A 17868-nucleotide genomic window follows, 5' to 3' on the forward strand; every position below is an offset into this window, starting at 1 on the left:
GGGACATGGGGCTAAGCGTGGTCCTTGTTAGGAGCCAATAAAAGTGTCACCATGTCAATAAATGGTGGTAGTCGATACGATGATAATCCTACTTCATCAGGACAGATTAGATCAAACGTGCTCTTTCGACACATGTCAATTGATTACTTTGAATCAATTAGGTGACTGTAATTGAATAACAGAATCACTCCCTCTCCCCTCCCTCTCATCGGCCTCCCTCTTGCTTGCCCGTTCATTCATTATCTTTCCCTCTACCATACATGCAATGTTGTTGATTATGAGAGTGCTGCTGCCACACCTTTGTCAGAGATGGTCAAAGCAAGAATTAGTCCACCAGCTACAGTTTCACAAGGGCCAAAAAATGTGCTCTGCTAAATAGATCAATAGGGTTGAATCCAAATGACTTTGAGGGCTTGACCGGAATCAGCTTTCCTGATGGCGAATGAATGAAGCAGAGTAGACCTGCCTGAAAACCAGAAGCCTAATATCTCACTCGTCCAAAGGGTTTAGCAGTAGATGTTTGGTTTCCCATAAAGGGGAGCCACGTTACATTAGCAGTCCTATGGATTTTCAAATTAAAATTTCTGCAAGCTCTAAATGGAATCATTTCCCCTTAAGGTATGCACAAGAAGTCCATGGATACCCCCACCCACACATCTCCTGGAAAACCCAACAGCATCCAACCACCTGCTGGGGAGAACACGTTGGAGCGAGAGATAGAGGAGGAGGAAGAGAGGCAGAGGACGGACACCACCAGGTCGCCTATTTCTAAGGAGGAACTGAGGGAGAATAGCATTGCTGCACTCAGGGCAAAAGCCCAGGAGCACAGCGCTAAGATGCTGGGGACAGTTTCAGGGGAAATAGCGAACGGCCGCGCAAAAGATAAAGAGGAAACTGAGGAAACGCGCACAGAACATAAGACAGGAGAGGTGGAGAAGTCTCACTGAAAACGGCTACTTTTAAAGACTTTTTATGGCTATTCTTTTGTGACAGCACCTTCTATGTATAAAACTTAAGAATGAGGCTCAGTAGTTGTTCCCTCACATTTATGGATGATAACATTAAAGGTAGTGTAAGTGATATTTTTTGGTTAAAACAAAAGGTTTCTTTGTGTGAAAAGATTAAAGTTCTTTAGTAATCTCTTCATCTCTTTAATAAACAGAAAGTACATTTTTCAGGTGGGTTGCCAATTGAACCCAATCAGGAGAGAGTAGCCATTTATCAGCTTCAATTTTAGAGTGGCCCTTAGTTTAAATTTTGTATGCATTTCTGTGTGTCATCACTTCAAATAGCACATGTTTATCCTGTATCCTGTATGAGTTCTAACTCCTGATTGGATAAAATTGGTATCCCAACCTGAAAATGTTATTTTTACTAAAGAGCTGGAGAGACAGGGAGACCCCTGCCCTGTGACTTAACAACATATCAATTATTGCTATCAGACTATAGAGCTATTTAACACATATTTTAACAAAAGAAAATCACTCTCTACCTTTAAAAGTTTAGTTACATAAAATTATGTACATATTTTTCATTGCTTACTCTCACAATTTTGTACCAAGGCAGCTACTTTTATGCAAATGAAAGGTGTGTGTGGGGTGGCTGGAAAATTTGAAACATGAAGATGTATTATAAATGCCTATACCTATGATATCAAATAACATGGTGCACCAACACCCCTAACCCATCTGCTGTGCATATTGAATTGTACATAATGAAAATAAAATTCAATGTGTACAGTTGAACAGGAATAATCTGTTTGTCTTTGTCTATTAAATTAAGCTCTGCAATATATTTATATTCATATTTATTGGCTTAATATTGGAAATAGATAGCCTATGGTATAGACCCCTTAACAGACGACGTCACACTGATAAGAACCAGTATGCGTGGTGCAACCAGTATGCACGTCCAGTCTCAATGTTAGTAAACAAATAATTGGTCTATTGGTTTTGTTATAGTCATGATCTGTGATAAAAGCTTTGGTACCCGAATGCATCTTTGTCTCTGCCAGGTTGAAGGCGTGGCAGACACTATGTTTTGCACCCTGTCCGTCCGTCCATCCATGTGTGCGTGTGTGTGTGTGTGTGTGTGTGTGTGTGTGTGTGTGTGTGTGTGTGTGTGTGTGTGTGTGTGTGTGTGAGAGTGTGTGTGTGTGTGTGTGTGTGTGTGTGTGTGTGTGTGTGTGTGTGTGTGTGTGTGTGTGTGTGTGTGTGTGTGTGTGTGTGTGTGTGTGTGTGTGTGTGTGTGTGTGTGTGTGTGTGTGTGTGCGTGCGTGCGTGTGTGTGTGTGTGTGTGTGTGACCAGCTAATCTGTGGCACCGTTGGGTCGATGGCAGCGAAACTGGATACCAGAGCAGAACCTCTGCCCCAAAAAAAAATCAGATCGGTCTGTTATTATAGTGCCACCAGGAGGCCGATTTTTGAAAAACGAATATCTCTATAGTTATTAAACGAGACAGGTCTTTCAGATTTTTCATGCCATTCTGATTGGCTAAGATTGGCTTCCAAAGTTTGCAGGAGTGCTCCGTTTTGAACAAAACGCCTCAAATAATGAACGCAACGTGCCATTTCCGTGAAATTTCGCAGCCTCATGGTGGCGCTGTAAAAGGGCTGATTTGCGTTTTTACCTATAATTGCACTGATCTGCATAAAACTATGCGCACCCCCTAGAGGCCAAAGAATAGCCTTTTATAGCGCCACCAGGAGGCTGATTTATGTAAAACATTTTTGTTTTAGTACTCCTTCAGATTTTATCCAAATTTCACACAAATCAGTACACATGATCTCTCTATAGAGCGTCGCAGTTCCCGCCCACTTCCTGTTTTTTTTTGTGCCGGAAGAAAAAACTCAATGCATTTTTCCATTGACATTTCCAAAAATATTTATATCTATTAATTTAAGCCTCGAATCAAGCCATCATGACATGACATGAATCATGACCATAAACGTTTGATTCTGTGATTTTTTTTTTTGTTGAAAACGGCAAAACAAAGGGTATTTATTAAATATAGTATATCATATAATTAAATATAAAATTTTAAAAAATCACAGAAAAAAACGTTTTATGGTCATGATTCATGTCATCTCGTGATGGCTTGATTCGAGGCTTAAATTAATAGATATAAATATTTTTGGAAATGTCAATGGAAAAATGCATTGAGTTTTTTCTTCCGGCACCAAAAAAACAGGAAGTGGGCGGGAACTGCGACGCTCTATAGTCATGTGATCAAGACGAATCGTTTGATTTTTCATATTCCATCCTTGATTGACTAAGATTGACATTTAAAGTTTGCAGGAGTGGCCCATATTGAACAAAATGCCTCAAATCATGAACGCAGTGTCTGATTGCGGTGAAACTTTGTAAGCAATTCGCACTACATTGCGGAACAAATGACACCCTTTTGACATTGTCCTATTAGGTGCACCACACGCTATAATGTATAATAATATATTACTCCTGATTTTGTCCAAACATCACGCAAATCGGTACACATTATCTCTCTAGACTCTAGTCATGACTCATGTGACCAAGACGGATCTGTCTGATTCTTCATATTCCATCAACATTGCTGGCCCACATAATAACCTACCTGCCCTGGCAGAGACCTGTGCTCCAAGGAGCACCTTTTCTAGTTATAACATAATTCACTTTGGTAGCATTAGTAAAATTTCGCCTTTTTTTCTTCTTTTTTTTTTACATAGTAGCCTATTAGTCTGCTTGCCAGCCCATAGAGCCCCATTGTGAACCCGGACATGTTGAGTACCCCAAAGTTTTTTGTTAGAAATGTTGAGTATGGGTCCCCAGCATGTAGAAACTGCCGGATACTAACTTGCATATGTTGAGCAATTTTCAGAATTAGCGTAATTAGCTTTTATTAGCATAATCACCTATATGGACAATATTTCAGCAATTGTCCCGGGCCTTAGGGATATTTTCGCGCTAATCAGTCTTAAATGCACCAAATTTGGCCCAGATGTAGCCCAGGGCATGCTCTAATGATTTAGCTAGGGCGCCTGGGCGGTCGAACTTTGGGGTCGCCATAGCGGCCAAATCCAAAATGGCCGCCATGTAAAACGGTTTTGGCTGTAACTTTTGAACCAGATGAGCTACAAATACAAACTTGGTGTCTATTTCATGTTTTTTGACTATTGCAAACACATTGGAATGCTTATCATTACGATTGGGTGTGTCTGAAACCCTAATATGCATATTTCCAAGATGGTGGCTTTGTGAAAACGAGTTATAACTTAACTTTTGGGAAACTTACACTGTAAAATCCAATAGCTATCTTTACTTAGATAAATGAGTTAGCTTTACTCATTTGTTACAATACTAGGTTTAATCAAGTAACGTGTACTAAAAAATATAATTTACTTAATTGTTTTGAGTAAACATATCTTTGTTTACTTGCCCAGAGCGAGTAACATTTAAATGCACTGTGTTTAGTGTTGTTTACTTATTATTTGTATTTTAGAACACTTTCCCAGAACTAGTAACATTTAATTGCACTGTGATTAGTATTGTTTACTTGTTATTTGTGTTTAGAACACTTGCCCAGAGCTAGTAACATTTAATTGCACTGTGATTAGTATTGTTTACTTGTTATTTGTGTTTAGAACACTTGCCCAGAGCTAGTAACATTTAATTGCACTGTGATTAGTATTGTTTACTTGTTATTTGTGTTTAGAACACTTGCCCAGAGCTAGTAACATTTAATTGCAATGTGATTAGTATTGTTTACTTGTTATTTGTGTTTAGAACACTTGCCCAGAGCTAGTAACATTTAATTGCACTGTGATTAGTATTGTTTACTTGTTATTTGTGTTTAGAACACTTGCCCAGAGCTAGTAACATTTAATTGCACTGTGTTTAGTATTGTTTACTTGTTATTTGTGTTTAGAACACTTGCCCAGAGCTAGTAACATTTAATTGCACTGTGATTAGTATTGTTTACTTCTTATTTGTGTTTAGAACACTTGCCCAAAGCTAGTAACATTTAATTACACTGTGTTTAGTATTGTTTACTTGTTATTTGTGTTTAGAACACTTGCCCAGAGCTAGTAACATTTAATTGCACTGTGATTAGTATTGTTTACTTCTTATTTGTGTTTAGAACACTTGCCCAAAGCTAGCAACATTTAATTACACTGTGTTTAGTATTGTTTACTTGTTATTTGTGTTTAGAACACTTGCCCAGAGCTAGTAACATTTATTTGCACTGTGATTAGTATTGTTTACTTGTTATTTGTGTTTAGAACACTTGCCCAGAGCTAGTAACATTTAATTGCACTGTGTTTAGTATTGCTTTTTTACGTTATTTTTTTAAAAATCATTTTTAAATAAGTTACAGGAGTGATATGAAATGTGAGCTTACCATAATCACAGTAATCCTTCATATCATATTCCATCATATTCAAGGGCTTTTGCAGAGAAATGAGACAGACTCCAGTCACTTTCAAATTAGAGCACTGAGGGCAGGTGTGCAGGTCCAGCTGACGCTCGTTGACACTCGTTACTGTTATAGGCATCGAAGCAATTATGCTTCTGCACTGTCAAATAGGCCTACATCTAATCTAAGATTAGTGGGACTCATTCAAATGACAACCAGTGAGTCCCGGGACTCACTTTATTGAAGGTCTAACAACGTCACTGTATTATATTAGATTTATTAGATATTATATTGATATTATAGACATTTTATTTTATTAGATGTTGTTACCTTACAATGAGTTGACTTTTGGTAAGAGAGCCTCACAAGTGTGGATACCACATGTCACAAATAAGTGACTGGCATTATGCCATCTAGGGACCTTAAGTAGAATCCTCAGGGCATCATTGTATGCCACCTTAAGCCTCCGCATACTACCCTTCTTGTATGTGCACCACAAGAAGGCTGTATACATGGGTGTGCAAAATGCTTTAAAAAGTGCACACTTGACAGGATCAGAACACACACTGAACCTGCAAAGCAGCATATTGGCCTGGGCATAAAGTATGCGGCACATATCTCTATCATCTTGGATATTGTCAGTAACAATGTGTCCCAGATACTTGATTTCCTGGCACACAGATAGATGACTGTCACATAGGTAAAAGGCTAGGAAAGACGATTTCTTGTCCTCATGGCTTCTCATAATCATACTCTTTTTTGCATTATAATTTATGTCATGATCATTGGCATACTTTGAGCAAACTTTCAATAGCTGCTGTAACCCTCCACTGTAAGGACTTAGCACGACCAGGTCATCAGCGTACACCGTACATAAGCTGATTGATGATAGAGTTACCTATCAGACAGCCCATATTGCACTTGTTTAATTCAATGGATAGATCATTCATGTAAACGTTGAATAAAACGGTAGACAAAATCCTCCCTTGGCGTACACCATTGCTAACTGAGAAATGGGCAGATGTAACATTACCCCATTTGACCTGCATTTTCTGATTTGCATACCAAAACACCAGTATACGTACAATGTGTCTAGGTGTGCCTCTATCAAGCAGCTTGTGAAACATGTTTTAGTGGTTAATCCTGTCAAAAGCTTGAGACACATCAATGACAATGAAGCATGAAGACAGTGGAATTATGGCTACTGTAGCTGGCAATCAGTTCTTTAAGTGCAAAGATGCATAAGTCTGTGCCGTGTTTCTTTAAATCCAAACTGGTTATCTGCAGTCAGGACAAACATTTCAAGGCGCACACGCATGATTGTTTCCTAAACTTTGGAGAGGATGCTGGCCAGAGCGATAGGTCTATTGTTGTCAATGCTATTGTTTAGTTTACCTGCCTTGTCTTTAAGGACAGCTACAAATTGTACCCATGACCCCATGACCCAACAGACCTGTAAAACACAAGGCCAGTAATGGGCAGATTTTATTGATTGCAAATTTGAGGTGTCCTGCTGTGATGTGATGCATGCCACATGCATTGTTGTCAGGGGTCATCAATTTGTCCGTACACAATATGTCATGGTACTGATTTACTTTGACATTATGGCACATTAGGAGTCCACTAGTAGTGGTTCTCAAGCATCTAATTGTCAAGGACCCCCATAACTCTGAGGCCGCATACACACAGTTAAAACAAGCGCTTTATGGCTGCCTTATGCCTTACGTGAAGCATAAGGCCGTTTCAATTCATTCCCTATGGAAGTCACGTGGTTTGCTGTTTTATGCGTGCCTCACGGCTCTCTGGCTTTATCCCCCCTCCCATAAGGCAAGTCAGCCTTATCAAACCATGTGACTTCCATAGGGAATGAATTGAAACGGCCTTATGCTTCATGTGAGGCATAAGGCAGCCATAAAGCGCTTGTTTTAACTGTGTGTATGGCGTAAGAGTGTACAAATGGAACCAAATGGACCCCATTTGTACACTCTTACAGACCTGTTATGGTCATTCAGGGTTAGCTCTTTATGTGTTTCTGGTAATATTATTGTCTGCTCAATGTCCATGGATTTTTTTTAATTTTGAATAAAATGTCCACCACAAGCCAGCATGGCGATGACCCCTGCTTGTTGTTGCACCCTCTATGTTAGTGGGTAGGGTCCGATGTTTTACTGTTGTTCATTACTTAGACCTCTTTCCAAAAATCATACAGGTCTTTGCTTTGTAGCTTACTAGACAAGTGAGTCTGCTCTCAGAGTGTCTTTTAACAGATCAAACAGCACATTTAAATTTTGCTTTGCTGTGAGTTTCTTCTCCTCAAACAATGAACCTTGTCTAGGCCTACCAGTTTAGTATTATCTATTTATTATTTATATTTTAGATCACTTACCAAGAGCTAGTAACAATTAATTGCACTGTGGTTTAAGTATGGTTTACTTATAATTCGTATTTTAGAACACTTTATATTGATCAGTAACGTCACTCTGGCTGGGCGTGCCTTAATGTGAGCATGCGCAGATTGCACACTGCACACATTTTGAAACAAGTTGCAATCAGCAGAGGAGCAGCACCTTGGTTGTAATTTGTTTGGAAGAAGGAAGCAACACGTTTTGTTTTCTACAATTCAAGACATTATTTCGTCGATAAGGTAAGTTATCTAGTGTGAATTTGTGTATCTGACTGCTGCCATTATGTTAGTGAACATTTGCCAAACGTTACGTCAATATTGATGACTGGTTTCGACTGGAAATGTTTTTTCCACCACATGAAAACTTAGCCTACTTAAACCTGAAATAGCGTTGGCACTTTCTCCATTACAACCAGTACATCTACATAAACGTTCAGATTTCAAATATAAAGTGCTGACCACACGGCCATGGATGGTACAATTTGAATCGAGTGGGTCTAAGTACCCGTATCTTCAGTTTTGTTCAATAAAAAGCATTTTAATCCGATCGCCGGCAATTTTCTCATAGAGAGATAATGTATCAGAGTGAAATACACCTCCCAACCGATAGGGTCGCGTAGTTGAAAGCATTTGATGACAATTCGGACAAAATGGCCACCAATCGGATTAAAATGCTTTTTATTTAACAATACGGATTATACGGGTACGTCGACCCGCTCGATTCAACTTGTTACATCCATGGCCGCGGGGTAAGCACTTTATATTTTATAATCTGTACGTTTATGAAGACGTATGCGTTTAGATGGAGAAAGTGCAAACACCAGGTTGAACCATGGCTAAGACATGATGCTTCGGCGGACCTCGCACGTCCAACAAGTATTGGAGTTGCAAGCTCTCAACGCATCGCATCCACAACGCGTTGTGACCTTGTAGATCTGCCATTTTCGGCGTGCGACACGCCGTAGGGCGAGATATAAGTGAGGATTTGCATCCACTGTGTAGATGCGTCGCTAAACGAGGCTTGTTGTTGGGGTTAAACAGCGTTTGCAATGCAACTACACTAACGTTGGTGTAGGCTATCCTACACAAGATAACATGCCTTATAGACGCTTTGTGGACACATTTGAAATGGAAATCCATGTTATGTTGCAGGGTTGTGTTGGTGTGTAATTCATTGTTTCTTTAACCATTGGCATGGTGTTAATACTGTAGGTCAATAGTGTGGCAGAAATACCCTGTCTTCTGTGTATTTCGTGTAGACAATAAACAGAACAGTGGTTCTCCAACATTTTCATCTTAAGGCCCTCTAAATAGATATGTTTGGATACAGACCCCCATCTGAACCAGGGACCCCCGAAAGTTTGTGTTAATTTTCTTCCAAATAATTCCAAGATTTTTCAAAATTCCTCAAAAATGGCAGATCTACAAGCTCACAAGCTTGTAGGACAGTTATTTCTGAATATTAGGGTTAATGTGGTCAAACTGATTGTGATGCTATATTGTTTTTTTTGCTGGTGCCCCTCTGGAACCCCTTCAAGGACCCTGGGGGTCCCTGGGCCCCACTTTGAGTACCACTGACATAGCAGACATGTTGTTTTTGCCACTATGTATTGTTGATGTACTTGCATTAGAACATGAGATATATAGATATAGGGAACGATGTACAAAAAAGAATTTCACCCACTTTTTTACCTTGTAAACCTGTGATGTGACAATAAAACTGATTCTGATTCTGATTCTGATAGGTTGAATATCCATGTTGAATGTTTTCCATCATTATCTATTTCCCCCCCATGTTGAAAACAGGGTTAGGGTTAAAGGAGGAGTTCACCCCAAAAATGACTTATTTTCTATCAATTGCACACCCTATGAAGCCTTGAATCCATGGATTCTTTTTTGTTTTTGTCGTATTCCTAAGCTAATAATTTGATTCCCGTCTCCTACCGGCTAATGTATCCGGTAGGAGACACAAAGTAGATTATTTGTGTCTCCTACCGGAAATACACACGGTCATCAAATTATTGTCTTAGGAATGCCAAAAATAAATCCATGAAATCAAGGCTTCATGGGGTGTGTAATTGATAGAAAATAAGTAATTTTTTGGGTGAACTCCTTTAAGGCTATTGTTGTCAGCTCATGGTGCCTTGGGTTAAGCCTGTCACAATTATAATAATATAAATCGCACAAACTGTTGTCACACAATGGGTGTGTTTATCAAAGAGCGCTACTGCTTGCATACTCTCTTATAAGCACAGACTCTTAGTGATTTTTTAAAATCTTCTAATTTTACAATTGTTTATATAATGTTTTTTTCTCCTGTGTAGACCCAATCCTTCGATCTAATCTCTCCACACCTGGTGTGGAGAATTTAGGGTGGGATTCCTCAAGAGGAAGAACTGCACACTTCAGGTGGGGGTTTCATTTAAAATAATGGTTAAATAAACAATAATTAACAGTAACTATGTTTCTTAGATGTTAGACTGTTTTCTACCCGAGGGCAGGACCTTGAAGCAGGTGCTGAGGTTATGAGTTGGGTCCCTCGGATTCTCTGACGCCTATAGTCTATGCCTCGGATTCCTCTGGTCATAGAGATGCTGAAGGGCAGAGCACTGCACCCCACAGAGCTTAGACCCTAAGGCGGTTACCCTCCGCACAACTTTGGGGTTTCACATAATGCTATCTGGGTGGTTTTCTATCAGCTGACATGAAAAGCATTCTCTGGCAGGGTCAGCCTGTGACAGAGCACTTGGTGTTCAGATAAAACTTGTATTCTCACCATGTGACATTGGTGTAAAATGACTCCTCTGTGTTTTGTATAGGTGCGCAGTTGGAGTCAGCCTGGGCCCTGAACAGGATCACCTCAGCTACCTTCCTGCCAACAGGCACTGCCCATCATCTGACTACAAGGACATCCAGGAACAGGTTGGCACCTTTTAACCCACGAGTTACAGAGCAACATGGGTTTAGTCGGGAATTAACAGTCCAATTAAACTATCAGGGCGATATATGAAAATATGCTTTAGAGGAATGTGACATTGTAACCATATAAGGAGATCCCAATGCAGCTAAAATTGGCTTACAGGAGGTCCGCCCGGGACCTCTCATGTAACCATGAATCAGCCATAACCATAAGCACAAATTAGTCAGCTGCATACACCTCTAGTGTAATAGTGTCCATCACCTTACAGCCTGGGTACAACCCAGGATGTAAGGTGATGGACACTTTATTACACTAGAGGTGTATGCAGCTGACTAATTTGTTTGCTGATTCCATGATGACACATTTAGGTTAGACAACACTCCATAATTGGGCGTAGCTGCATTGGGAACTCCTTATATGGTTATGGCTGATTCATGCTTACATGAGAGGTCCCGGGCGGACCTCCTGTAAGCCAATTTTAACCCATTCGATCCGGGGACGCATCTCTGTCATTTTAGATTTCTTTGGCTATTCAAAATTAGCAGATGTACAAGCTCATAGCGCGGCACTCAGTGCCACGCTATGAGCCCGGTCTTAAAGGGTTAAGGCAACATGGGTAAATGTGGTTGCCTCATTGATCCATTTTTGACAAGATGTCCTGCGCTGGAAAATAGCAGACTGGGGCGACACGTTATGAGCTTGTAGGTCTGCTGTTTTTCGACATGCGACACCGTTATGAGATGAAGTATCACTATCGATCAGGTTTTAAGTGTTGGATGATAATTGCAAGTTTTTCTTTTTCTTCAACTTGACAGATATTTGTAGAGTGATGCAATGAGCGGTTCGTTCAGTTCCACTGCGGCTAGTCCCAACCTGCCTCTGAGGAAGCCCTCCACCACCGCTCCAGTCACCCCGGTCTGCGGTTCGTTCAGTCCCACAGCGGCTAGTCCCAACCTGCCCCTGAGGAAGCCCTCCACCACCGCTCCAGTCACCCCGGTCTGCGGTTCGTTCAGTCCCACTGCGGCTAGTCCCAACCTGCCTCTGAGGAAGCCCTCCACCACCGCTCCAGTTACCCCGGTCTTTTCTAGAACAGGTATCTACAGCTGCATCTATCCATTATTTTCTTAGAGATTATTCTATTGATAACTTTTTGGATTCATCGAATAATTGAGGTGGTGATCATCCCGAGATCCCCGTGATTGATTTTTTTTACATTCACTTATACAGACCAGGGGTCACGCTAGGATTTTAATCTTCCGGTCCTAATGTCCGGAATGATTCAAATTCATCGGACATCTGATAAAAATAAAGGTCATAATTTTTTGTTATGCATTAATGACAAGCAGGTGCGTAAATACAGCCCATCACTTAGGCCTACAGCATGGATTGAGCTATTTGAACATGAACGAGTAATATACACATTTTATATAGCAGGGTCATCTTGCACAAATACATTAATTACCTACATTACCATTTGCGCATGCTGTGTGCATAATGGTTTCTCAATACTCAATTGCGTTTGAACACATTTTCTAATCAAAGGGCACTGCAAAAGAAAGGGCATTTCAGATGAATCCTCCATAACGTGGCTCAGCTGACCTGTTAAAGCAACAAATTATAGACCACTACTCACAGGTTATACTGTAATAAATGATAGACCACTACTCTCTTATGTATGTTTTACTATATGTCTCTCAGGACCTGTTGGTCTTCCTCCCAGAGCCCTGCTGGGAAATGGTCCCAATGACCCCAAAGGAGGAGCCCTGCTGTCTGCCACCGGAGAGCCAAAGTATGAACTCGCATCAAAATCACATTATCAAACTCACACGTTATCAAACTTTGTCATGTCAGGGACCCCCAAATGTACTATATGTATTTGGCCCCGTCTGAAAATATATATTGTGCCAGGGACCTCCAGAAGAGAAGTAATTTCTCTGATGAGAGCATCTTATATAAGATTATCCTGCAGTGTGTGATGCTACCAGATTTAAAAACCGTTAAAGTACCAAAAGTATGTACGCTGTGGGCGCTGGGGGGTGTGTTCTCTCCTCCGCGTCATCAGTGCCCATACCCTGGGTGGGGTTGGTGAAAGGGCCTTTCTGTGTGGAGTTTGCATGTTCTCCCCGTGTTCCCTAGGGTAGGTACCCTCACAAAAACATGCAGTAATCCTGGTCAGTATACTGCATTTACGTGCGTACGAGTTGTGCACCAGTGGGGCAGGGTCTCTCACAGTCACACAGCTGTCTGAGCTGAATGATGTTTTCCCCTTATCCTCCTATCAAGTGAAAGGAAATGTGTATGTGACACTAAAGCGTTACATATCATGTTGAATGAGTATATGGAAAGGACACTAAATATATGTTTATTCACTCTGTAGGACCATGGACACCTATAAATTGAGAATCATCATAAATGAACATGACATAAGGAAAGTGACACTGAATAGAAAACCAGAAACGCTTGAAGAGCTGAAGATAAAAGTAACAGAAAAATGCCAGCTGCAGGATGACTTCAAACTTCAGTACGAAGACACTGAATTCCATAATTCCCCCTTCAGCAACCTTGATGACATAGAAGACCTGCCAGATGGAAAAGCTACTGTGAAGGTCATTCCATTGACACTGAACCTGGTGCCCATTGTTGACACTCAACCTGGTGCCTCAGGAGATATCGAGATTCCGTCCACTTCATCCGTTGTTGAGATTCCCTCCACATCATCTTCAGCAACAACAAGACCAGATCATTGGCCAGATGTTTTTGACATTCCAATGTTCCCAGTTGAGGTGGAACACCAACTAAGACAGGCTAATGCTGTGTATCTAAAAGACCAAAAATGCCTCAATCCAAGCTGGCAAATGAAGTATGAAATAAAGAAAAAGCTTTCTGAAGAGATGTTCAAATATTTGGCGTATCCAAAAGAACACCATGTCCATGCTGTGGCTTTAGCTCTCATACGCAAGCATCCCTGCCTGACAGAACCAGGCTCCACAGATGGATGTTCTTCCTGGACAACTAATTTGTACTACAAAATGGGAAACTACCGCAATAAACTGAGAAAATCAGGGTGTTTTTTGGAGGTTGCTATAAATGGAGGGAGAAGAGGTGCCACTGCAGCAAGAGGCCTCAAAAGACCGAAAAGGAATGAGGCAAATTACCTACCGGATCTCCCTGACGGGAAGGATGAAGCTACGCTAGAGCAGCAGAGAAAGCACCTAGTGGAAGAAATGAAAAAACGGAACCCCAGTGCAAGTGGCATTGCTGTAATGATGGACCAGACCTTTGCACTGCGTAGACGGGAGATTGTGGTGGACGAACCTCCAGTGACAACGATGAAGGAGCGGTGGCCAGCTCTTTTTAGAGAGAGACAAGTAAGTACTGTTATTCATAGGCTTTTTGGTTATACCCTATAATAACATGCATGTAATTTTAGGCTTGCACCATACACACTTTCAAATGTATTTAGTCACTGTATTTTGTTCTGTGGTTTGTTGTGTTGTAGGTTTATGCTGAGTTTAACAGGATCACCACCACTCACCTAGAGACGGACTTCTTTGATGCTCTGGATCGTTACACACCACAATTGGTCACTATCTTAAAGTCCAAGAAAGGTGCCATTAGAGAGAAATTGTCCGGAATTGTGCAGAAAATTGATGGGGTAAGTCTACAACATGCTGCTTATATTTGTATTTATCATGACCCAGTTTATGTACAACCTATAACCCCAAATAGTACTTGTATAGCTTCCTGGCTGTATGAGTGTTTTAGTGTTGGCGATTTATAATACATCAAGTGTTGTGATATTGCTAACTATTGATTGTTGTTGATAACTAAATGCTGTGGATTGTACTATTTAAATCACACCTCCAATCAGTAACTGTTCTATGCACTATAAAGCATAAATTGTGGTGACATGTGTCTCATGCTGTAACTGTACTGTAACTTTTGAGGGTCAGATTTTGAACTTTATTTGTTTATTATCCACTTATAGAAACCAGACGTGACAGCGCTGCGTACACTTGTTCTCCGAGGCCTCCCTCTTCTGCTTGGAGAGGACCCCAGCAGTTTCTACAACACTGCCGTGGTAAGTTACATCTTAAAGGTCCAGTGAAATTACATTTTCGTTAATTGTCTCCGCCGAAGGTGGAGAATATGTTTTCGCTTTGTGTGAGCAAACATTGTTAGCCAAGCTAACATTGGGCAAGCTCCACGTGACACGTGTCAATTTGTTGACACCAATGCCTCTGATTGGCTAGAGGGACGCGTGACGAAATAAAATTCTATAAATAGGTGTGTCACTTCAAAAAGCCCCTACTTTTTGAAGTGAGGTAAAACAGGATCAATCAGACTTGATTGGAACAGTACCTTCAGTAAGTCCAAGTCACCCGTCTGTGCGTGTGTGTTTCCCTCTGAGAACACCTAACATTGGTCAAGCAAAGGCGCAGAAGGCCAAAGCTAAGAAAGCATACTCATCTACAATTGTAACGTAGAAGAGGACTAGAGTTGAAATGATCCCACAACAAAGCCGAACTCTTAATACGTGTCAATATGTTGACATCAATGTCTCTGATTGGCTAGAGGGACGCATGACGAAATACAATCCTATAATAAAAAGGTGTGTCACTTCAAAAAGCCGTTTACGTTTTTGAAGCGAGGTAAGACAGGATCAATCAGTCTTGATTGGAACAGTATCTTCTAGTCCAAATCACCCGTCCGTGCGTGTGTGTGTCCTCAATCTTCAAAACATTTTGGATCTCTTTTTTTCATCCTATCTTTTTTTAAACATCTCAACTATCTCATTAGTTATTGCTATGATAATATAATTGCTATAGTCTGCTGGCGGAGACTTGTGCTCCGAGGAGCACATTTTCTAGTTATATTTTGAATTTTCAGTCTGAAACGGCCTCGCAACCAATCGGAAGGTTCCATCCCTTCAGGCTATAGCACAGTGGAATCTCACTCACATGGTGTGCAGTGTTGGTGTTTATAGCCTGCAAGTGCACGCTGCTCAAGGGAGAGAGAGATGGCCACTATGCAGAATGTTTGTTACCAAGTTGCTTATTTCTAACCTAAAATATTTTCATAGATAACACATTTTACTGTGCTGATTAAGTTTACAGTGAGTAATACACGTCAAAAAACAGTAGGCCTACCAATGTTGATAAAACTTCTAAATGCAGATGTGTGTGAAGTGATCTACATTTCCCTGTTGTAATGTTTTTGTTTGGTTCTATACAGGATTGTGACATCGAAGACGCCTGGACAGAGGTATCGGTCGGATTGCTGACTGTGAGCAGTGAAGATTCACCTCCCTCAGATGGTATCGACCTTAAGCCAGTGTCAACAGCCGTCATCCTCGAAGGAGGTATTGTCATGGATAATCTCCAGAACCTCCCTCAAGCACTGTGCCTGCTGTTTGGCCTGACATATGCACTAAATTTGAACTACCCTAATGATATGAAGAACACTTTGAACTTCATTCAAAGAGTGATGCTTGGCTTGGGAAAGGAAAAACTACCCCCCAAACTGCAAAGTCTTAAAAACCTCCTGTCATTTTAGAAAGATTGTATAGTGGGTCACTGGTAGGCAGGTTGTCCTCAGCCCTCCTTTGAGACAGTAGACTAAAATGCATGCATTTTATTTTTCTCATGCATGAGAAAATGTTGTAGTGATAGGAGTTCTAAATGAAGCCACTTTTATTCATTTTAAGTACTTTAGAGCTGCAAATTCTCAAGACTTTGAATGTAATACCATTAAGTAAAAGTAAGGCACTTTTTTGAAATTGCCAAGTGTTCACATGTTCATGTGTGAAATAATGTTCTCTTTCAAACTGTTATGGGGCTGTCCACACTAAGCATAGCACTTTTGTCAATCATATCGTTGTAGAATTATTTAGTTTAAATACAGTGCAGACATGATCATTTCAGTTGGCAGTTGTTCATGTCTTCCAGAGTTCCAGCAAATCACTCATATTGTCATCATCAACACAGATACTGTTCGTCTTTAGTTGTGTTGAACAGGAGGAGAAGGATGGAGGGGCTACTAGGCTACATTTGCAGTAGCAACACATAAATGTGTGAGGAATTAATTGGCATAATGACTTTGTGGACGAAAAGAGGTTCACAATCATTGGCTACTCTAAATTCTATAAAATAAAATAAATTAAAAATGTGTATATATAGTGCTTGGTGTGGATGGCCCGTTAGGCTTTATTAATTAAGCCATTTGTATTACTAGAGCACTTGTCAGTTTGTCAGACCGTTGGTTTGGTCTGCAAAGTTAGTACAGTATTAAATGTTCAGATTTTGTTATATTAAAGGTATAGTTCACCCCAAAAATTTGTTTTTCCTATTGATTAGTCACCCTATGGAGACTTGAATTCTTTTGTCTCATTCCTAAGCCAATAATTCGATGACCAGCGGACCTGTAGGCAGCGGTTTCGGTAGGAGATGCAAAGGAGACTCTTTGTGTCTCCTACCGGACATCAAATTATTGGCTTAGGAATGCGACAAAAAATAGCATGAATTCAAGTCTCCATGGGGTGACTAATCGATAGAAAATTTTCATTTTGGGGTGAACTATCCCTTTAAAGGTCGGGATTTGATTTTTGATTTCCACAATTGTCAGCTTTTATTTAGAAATTGTAAAAAAAAAACATATGTTAGTGATAGGAGTTCTGAACAAAGCCACTTTTATTCCTTTTAAGCACTCTTGAGCTGCAAATTCTTATACTTATAGAATTATATCATTTTTTATACAATTTATTTCTGTAAAATGCCTTTACTGTACATTTTAAATTGGATGCTGCTGTTTGAGCTCATGTGACAAATTGTTGATTGTTCATATTATTGTCAAGGAATAAACCTACGGTATTCCAAATGTGTTGTCTGTCTAAATGGGATCATGCAAACTTTTAATTTTCATTAATGTAATGGATGAGTAAATGATCAAGGGAACTTTACTAAATAATGATCAAGTGAACTTTACTTAATAATGATCAGGTAACCTTTACCACATAAATGATCAAGTAACCTTTACTAAATAATGATCAAGTAACCTTTACCAAGTCAATGATCAAGTAACCTTTACCAAGTCAATGATCAAGTAACCTTGACTAGTAAATGATCAAGTAACCTTTACCAAGTAAATAATCAA

General features: G+C 40.2%; 2 protein-coding genes across 2 annotated transcripts in view; both read left to right on the plus strand.

Annotated features, from left to right (window-relative positions):
- LOC308102878 (visual system homeobox 2-like) overlaps nt 1-947 on the plus strand; it is a gene marked incomplete at both ends in the record, with an annotated part of 5573 nt that extends 4626 nt beyond the window's left edge. Inside the window, one exon of the mRNA XM_080452733.1 lies at nt 619-947. Coding sequence (XP_080308859.1) covers nt 619-947 — 329 coding nt within the window. The remainder of the gene's footprint in view (nt 1-618) is intronic.
- A 7317-nt stretch (nt 948-8264) lies between these two features.
- On the plus strand, nt 8265-16720 carry LOC308102879 (uncharacterized protein; the record flags this gene model as incomplete). Its single annotated transcript, XM_080452734.1, has 10 exons — nt 8265-8271; nt 10121-10205; nt 10616-10718; nt 11542-11809; nt 12415-12505; nt 13094-14084; nt 14216-14371; nt 14705-14797; nt 15952-16078; nt 16665-16720. The coding sequence occupies 10 exons, from the start codon at nt 8265-8267 to the stop codon at nt 16718-16720; spliced, it is 1977 nt and encodes a 658-aa protein (XP_080308860.1).
- Nucleotides 16721-17868: the final 1148 nt, after the last annotated feature.

Source organism: Gymnoscopelus braueri (assembly GCF_963280865.1).
Source record: "Gymnoscopelus braueri genome assembly, chromosome: 16".
Lineage (NCBI taxonomy): Eukaryota > Metazoa > Chordata > Actinopteri > Myctophiformes > Myctophidae > Gymnoscopelus > Gymnoscopelus braueri.